The sequence below is a fragment of the Leuciscus leuciscus genome, assembly GCF_965113295.1.
Source record: "Leuciscus leuciscus genome assembly, chromosome: 16".
Taxonomy (NCBI): Eukaryota; Metazoa; Chordata; class Actinopteri; order Cypriniformes; family Leuciscidae; genus Leuciscus; species Leuciscus leuciscus.
The window spans coordinates 4,424,212-4,432,218 of record NC_138740.1 but is presented as its reverse complement, the minus strand read 5'-3'; the positions used below and the strand labels follow the sequence as shown (position 1 = coordinate 4,432,218).

At 35.1% G+C, this 8,007-nt stretch overlaps 1 protein-coding gene across 1 annotated transcript in view; it reads left to right on the top strand.

Moving 5' to 3' along the window:
* The first annotated feature begins 3,056 nt into the window (after nt 1-3,056).
* The window catches only part of stk32a (serine/threonine kinase 32A), a 76,620-nt gene continuing 71,669 nt past the window's right edge, over nt 3,057-8,007 (top strand). Inside the window, exons 1-2 of the mRNA XM_082141387.1 lie at nt 3,057-3,599; nt 5,763-5,888. Of these exons, the coding sequence (XP_081997513.1) occupies nt 5,837-5,888 (52 nt within the window). The 5' untranslated portion in view covers nt 3,057-3,599; nt 5,763-5,836. The remainder of the gene's footprint in view (nt 3,600-5,762; nt 5,889-8,007) is intronic.

The following is an 8,007-nucleotide window of genomic DNA, read 5'->3' as shown; positions in this document are numbered from 1 at the left end:
TTTAGAGTGGGACCATGTGTACTCTGAGCAGAGTTTATTTATTTATTTATTTTTGTGTTGCCTTGGCTTTTGGCTTGCTTAGTTGGGGACATTTAATATTCAACAATATTATTATAATTATGCCTTTTGGTATATGAAGTACTTATGTGTCGTAGTAAACCACAATTGTAACTGTATTAAGAAAGTGGTTTTATAAAGAAAGACACCAGAAGTTGTTGTTAAACAATTTATTAAGAAAGTGTTATATAATGTAAGACACTTGTAATAATCATTGTAACCATATATTGAGAAAATGGTTAATGAAGAAAAACACTGCAATTGTTGTTGTAAAATCATTTATTGAGAAAATGGTTTATAAAGAAAAACATACCACACTGAATGTTGTAAGCATGTATTAAGCATATGGCAGAGTAGAGAGAAATTTAAAATGTATTAGAAAATGCAAGCATTACTAGCCATGTGTTGTGGACGAGATGCAGAAGATGCAGCGATGAAGAAAAGGTCCAGAAGAAGGAGGACGAAGAGGCAAAGGCTTTAAGGACCAAGTCCTAGGGGGTTTCCAGGAGGGGGATTACCAATGGACAAGTTTTAGGGAGTTTCCAGGAGGAGATTTCTGAAGATGTCAAAAAGTTGAAGGACTTTAAAGAGCTGGAATGACATGTCCAGTCAGACGCTGGTTCACCAAGGATGGCCTCTCCGGTGTTAGATGCCTTGCCATTGTACCTCATGAAGATAAAAGCTTGTAAATGATTTGGTTTTGATTTACTTGTATTTTTATTTTATATATTAGTACCTTTTATGTAAACTAGTTCATCTGTATTTAATAAAAAATATATATAATTGAAATTAAGAAGCTCGCCTGCCATATTGAGCTGAACTGACCACGGAGAAGTCTTCTGTGATCTAAATATTGTAAGTATGGAAATTCAAATGCTTATTATTTAGGACATATTTGACTTACTTTACCTAACCTGAGAATAATAAAAATTAGGTAAAAGGTGTTTAAAATTGCGCACCATAAAACACGCTATAAATAAAGGTGACTTGACTATTTTGCTGTGTGCACTTCTTTTTCACAAGGGTTTTGCAACAAAACTGTTTCCCCAAAAACAAGTACAAAGCTGACTGCAGCACTTACATGTAGAGAGGCACAGAGGGCTAGTGCGTGTGTATGGGGAAAACGGAAAGTTTATAGTAAACAAATGAACTCTATAAATGTCACAGACCTGCGGTGACTGATCAAGTGAATACAGGCTTCTGAGAATAAGAGCCAATGATGTCCTGGACAGACGAGAATCTGCAAACTAGAAAAGAAATGCTCAATGTTCACAAAACCTTGCCTGAAAGTGTTTTCTTAAAAGCACTCAAGTTTGAAGGTTATAAAGCAATACATTTAAGATCTAGGCTATTATGTGTATTATTATTACTGTATGTGCAGACTCATTCATTATACATATAGCTAATTGAAAAGCCAAATCGAATGGCTTTAAATCTCCAGGGAAACACATTTTAATTGTAAATTAGTGCAGTATGTGTGTGTAAATAACTATGCAACTAGATGTAAATGAAAACCTAGTTCAGTCCTGCACCACTAGATGGAAGCACAAGTTCTACAGCTGATCATTGCTTGTCATTCCATCGCTGTTTGACCTTCCCTGCTGAGAACTGTAGTCTTCTCCTCCTGAATAAACAACGCTTCTATCATTTAGCAAAGACACAAGCTCATCAGTTTAAGTCAGTGAAAAGAAGCATGCTTGCGCGATAAAACTTGTTGTGTAAGTCTATTCAGGAAAGGTGACTAGTGTATTTGTAAATGCCAGTTAAGCTATAAAAGAGCTGTGTGTGCATGAGGCATCTAATCTTGTAAAGTACTCCGGTGTGCCAAGAGCGTAATGGTGATTTGGCTGGATTTTGAGAGATCCTATTGCTCTCTTACCGCCTAAAAAGAATTTCACTTTCAAGACAGACGACAGACCCAGAGCAAATTTACTAGCCTCACATGCCTGTGTGAAAAAAAGCAAGCTAAGCAAATATCTAAATTCACATGACCTTGGCCCTTGACATGCACAATTAAGATCTGCAATGGTTTATAAAGTTTTGATGTGGATACATTATTCTATTCTATTCTATTCTATTCTATTCTATTCTATTCTATTCTATTCTATTCCACAATTATGATGCAATTATTATTTTCCACAATGACAAACTTTTGGTTGACTGTAAACTTGTGCTGTCAGATCGATTAATCAAGATTAATCACATCTAACATACAGTAAAAATGTGCATATTTGCAATATACAGTATATTTGTATTATTTTTATTTTTATTTTTTTTAAACTTATGTTAGATGCAAATAATCACGATTAATCAATTTGACAACACTAGTACACACCTTCTAGAATTTACTTTAAAACACAAAAGTTCTTAAAAATACTATTTTGTTTAAATGCTGTTATTATTATTATTATTATTTTTTTTTTTTTTTTATTATTTTTTTTTTACAATTATGGAAATTTTCGATCAAAGTTTTAATTTGAGGAATGTGTTACTGATAGGCTAATACTAAAATATTTTTACTTTGTGATTATCTTTATTTTAAAAAAACAAAAAAACAAAAACATTTTCAAACCTACTTTTAATAAATAAATAAAAAATAATACATTAAAAAAATTATCATGAATGTTTGAATCATGAATAGTGATTACATTCGACGACCTAACCTTGCCATGTCATAAAAGGTAAAAAACAAAACAAAACAAAAAAAACATTTTAAGAAACTTACTGACCTTGACATTAGGGTCTACCAATAATTTCTTGTCACATGACAACAAAATGGCTTTCTGTTAGCCTACACCGCACTGATTTTGATTTGACTCGCTACTCTTTCAAATATTATTTTAAACTTTTCTTTCGAATAATAATCATATTTTATTTTTTTAATGATTTTAAGAAATTGCAATAAATTTCAATGTCAGTGTATAAAATGCATTATAAAACGAATTCTTGAATAAATGAATAAAAGGTTATAGGGAGACCAGCAGCGCAGTAACATTGCGTATACAGTAGCCTATTGAACCACATCATGCATGAATAAACGAACCTTCCCACCATCATCATCCTCATCATCATCACATGCGGTGCCCATCAGATGTTTCCACAGACGCATAGTGATGAGTTGATCAACAGTTGAGGACGTGAGCTCAGCTGTGCAGCTCTCAGCAGTCAGACACACACACTCTCTCACACACACACACATACACACACGGTGATCTGGATCAGATCAGATGTCCTCTGCTCGGAGACTGGGGCTGTCCGCGGATGTGTGTGTGTGTGTGTGTGTGTGTTGTGATGCAGGCATGAGTCTCTCTGGACTCTCGAGCGCATATGGGAGGTAAAGCAGCATGTTCGCGTGTTCTGCATCAGTGTGTCATTGACTCCGGCTCTGCAAGGATCTTATCACGGCATTGCGGTGAGTGGAGAAGTTGTGTGGGATAGTCTGTGTGTCCAGCACTCATCTGTTCACTGCAGTCTCGCCTGTGGCCAGTGTGACTGCTGGCATCGTTTTGAGGATCAACTCGACCATCCTAACACATTAAACGGTAAGTTTATGATTACTGATGATTTATATACAACAGAGTTCAGCTACAGGTCAATACAGTACGTGATCTTACATCGTGTTTACTAGCAGTTTTCTAACTCAATTATTTCTGCCACTCGATTTGGACTTTACATTTGACTGTTTATGTGACTGTGTAAGTAAAGAGTCTATTTGCACATTCTCCTGGCTAGTAAAGTACTTTTAATAAGGTCTAGTTGTCTCACCTTTTATCCAGTGAATATATCTTAGGTTTGGTTTTATTTTAGAAACTATTGAACATTTCACATTATTGTCATGGGAGTTGTTTTACAGTGATCTAATACCTTTTATATGTATGTATATATATATATATATATATATATATATATATGAAGAACAGCATATTACACCAAATATTTTTATTTAAAACGTATTATTGGCTTTTTAAGGGCTTTTCAGCAATTCATGAAACAGCATGTCAAAAAATTATAAAAAAAAAAAAACATTAAATATCAGGTTTTGGCTAGCAGAAATGAATGAGTAGCAATTAAAAAAAAATCTTTCAAATAAAATCAACTTTCATTTTATTTTATTGGTGAAATATAGCCCTTATGACAACTGGTGATCAGGGATTCCCTAACTCTTTTTGTCAGATGAACCTGGTCAGTTTTGTCAGTTTGACACAATATATTTAACTGAAGTACCCCTGAGATTTTAGGTCAATAATAGTCAATAAAGTCAATAATAGTAATAATAAAATAAAGTTTACGTTTCTCTCGTGTCATGTCGGTTAATGGTCACATGATATGCATGTTTTATCTTTTTAGTAAGTGTTTTATTTTAATTTTAATTTTAAAATGATTTATTTTAATTTTAATTTTAAAATGATTTATTTTAATTTGACATTTGAATGACTTAATTACGTAATAGCTTTTCAATAAACTCACTAACCCCCTGCAGTTCCTTCACAAACCCCAGTCTGGGAAACCCTGAGCTAATGTACATTACATTAATGCACTTAATGTTGTTGATTACAAAGAATGGAATATTTTTTCTTTCTCTTTGTATTTTTATATCAATATGGTACAAGACGATCCTATTTAAATCAATGTGATGAACGATTAGGTCAAAAGTAATTTAAAAGTAATCTGAAAGTAGTCCGATTATATTACCTTAAATGTGTAATGTAATTGATTACATTACTATCTACAAATTTTAGTTTAATGTAATTTGGAATCAGTAACTGACTACAATTTGTAATCTACCCAGTACTGAATGTATGCATGGGCATAGAATACGTGGAGGGATGCACTTTTAATAAAACTACTTTATTTGTATCTCAAACAGTCGAGCGTTGGCACTTGCAACACCAAGGTCATGGGTTCGATTCCCAGGGAAAGCAAGAACTGATAAGAATTTAAAATGTGTACCTTGTAATGCAATGTAAGTCGCTTTGGATAAAAGCGTCTGCCAAATGCATAAATGTAAAACGTAAATTCATCTCATGCAGAGGTGTTCACGGGCCAATGTGAATAAATCTAGATTTAAATTCCGAAAGACAGGATAGTATGCATGAGCTAACATTTTATTCTTATCCAAAACGAGGCGACGTGAGCATTATGGAGTGCTAAACACTCTCGTTTAATGCATGTTTCATTCATACTCGAAGCCGGAGGGCGCAAACAAATGATTGGTTATTGTTCAGCAGTGTATTTGATTTCACGGCCCGTTAAAAGCAAGAGATAAGAAAAATAAAAAACTGGTGTTACATCGTGTGGTGCGATGCGACCAAACACAATATAACCCATTATAATCAGTGATGCTGTCTACACTGGATGCGGCTCAACGCGCCATGACAAATCCCTGACAGTAAACTGATGCCTCGTTCTAGTTCTGATGTACTCCAAGCATTCGCGATACTTCTCATACGAAGGACAAATGGATTTGCAGCGGTCGCTTTGTCGCGTGTTACACTTGACATTTGTGACCCCCTCACTTCTGAAACGATGGCTATGCCCGTAAGATTTCAGGGTGATTGGGACACTTTTTGCCATTGATATTACTTGGAAAAAGTGTCCCAATCAACCTGAATTTACCCCTATGTAACATAAACACTGTAATGTAAAGTCGGTCCAGATTTGCTTCTCATTAAACTCACGCTTCACTCTGTCTCATTCTTCTATAGAGCTATATATCCTTATTAACAAACACAGAGGATGTTTCCATTTTAAACTGGAGAACTTCACCTCTTAAGAAGACATGGGACTTGGACAGTCTAGCAGGACATCCGTCAGTGATGACCCAGCGGAGGGTAAGTGTGTTCTTGGACACAAAACAAGTTGTTCCAGTTCTTATAGTTGGACAGAGGACTCAAATTCTAATACACTAATAAAATTAATTAATATATGAACTCGTTTTTCATTTAACAATCTTTTCTATTTCTTCACACAAATGTATAACTGTTAGGATATTTTTATAAATAAGCAATCAATAGGTTTATTCCCCTAAAATTGTTTCTATCAGAACATTTGTTTGGGCATCCCAACCAATCCGACACAGCAACACTAAATCAATGGGGTGAGTTTAAGGCAGGACTATCTTTTTGACCAGCCAATGGCAGACAGTTCAGGAGACTTAATATGCCAAAAATCAAATCCTGTCTCCAATTTTCACCCCATTGTTGTGCCAAAACAGCATGAACTCTGTGGAGCACAAACAGAGAAACATGAGCTGCTCTTTTCCATGCAATGATTGTATACAGTGACCTGCAGGAACGGTCAACCTCTAGAAAGAACAAAAAGCACAGTAACACTTTATTTTAAAGGGACAATTACGCAATGTACTTACTATAGTAATAACAGTAAATTCTGCATAATTGCAAGCAACAACCCCTAACCCTAATGTCTGCAAGTTCATGTAATTAATTAATATTACTCAGGACTCATTTGTTTAATCAAAGTGTAACCCCATAAAAGTATGGTAAAAGTGGTGTGTATTCAGCAGCTTTTTGTGTGAAGTAGAGAATAAATTGTAAGTTGTTATAGGCTTATCTAGTTGTTATTCAACTTCCCCTCTGCTGCTGTATGTACATGAAGTACTTCAGCTAAAATAATAATCCTGGCAAAACAATCAATGTCAATCTTCTGTTGAGATCTCAGTTTAAGATTGCTCACTTTAGAACAGAATTTAACCTGAGTAACCCCATTCAACAGGATCTGAAGCTGCTGAGTGCAGAAAGTCATTTATTGAGGTTCTCATAAATCTGTTTGTGCATGTGGGTCTAAAATTTACAACCTAGATTCCAATACACCTGTGTGTAAACGAGTCAAAGGAAGAGATGGGCCATCACAAGTACAGTTATAGCAATAGCCGATTGGCCCATTTTACAAGGCAATCATGTACGTGGGTAAACAGCAGTGCACACAATGACTCAGTAAAGCAAACAACTATTAAACAAAATTGTACATTCCTTGAAGAAAATTGGATTTTTGCTAGTCAATGAGAAAATAACCATAACACAATGTGAGTGTTGTGGGTGTAAAAAAAGCCACCCCCAAAGTTTCTATGGCTTTACAACCTGATGATATTCACATTGTTTACTGCATAGCACAAGCAGACTGGTTCATGTTGCATCTGCAGCCTATGAGCTTGCTTCTCAACATTTAAATGGCTGGTTAGCATAGCAGTTTGCTGCATGTTTTCAGAGTTCCTCTAAAACTCAGCTGCTAGATGAGTGAACGTATTTTACGCCTTATCTCTATGCGGTATATAAGCAGCAGCAAGTGAAAAAAAATTAATAATTATTTCTCTTCCTTTAATCCACCCTTATCGGGCTTATGCTACTCTGAACAATGCATGAACTTCGTAATTTGAGCACTTCTTGCGTTGTTTTTGCCTCTTCACGATAACTCGCTTAATTTAGTCCTAATTTGTAAGTCGCTTTGGACAAAAGCGTCTGCTAAATGACTAAATGTAAAATGTAACTGTAAGTGGTTTATTTAGTCGATGTAAGAATACAGCGTCGAAGCATCACGGATTTAAGAACAGGGAATTAAGTATTCGCACATATACACTTTCACCCGGGATCATCATTTTCGCTCTAAAAACCTCCAACAACGTTTTCAATGTTTTCTAAGGGCATTGTTTCATTTCTTCATTGAGTATTTGCGAGCTGATTTCAGATGCTGTCCAATGTCAGAACTACGCTTCATCATTTTCAGGTCAGATCGCCTTTGTTTGTATGGTACAATACAAACAAATACAATTTCGGAGCAGTTTTGCGGTGGTAAACGGGCTAATGATGATTAGTGATACAACAAGATACATTTTAGCTTTAAAGCAAGGAAAACAAACAAACTAAACAAAAACAAAAAAGCTGCCGTAGTTCGTTGTTAATAAGGTTTGGGTTCAGTGATGTGTAAAGTTCATTA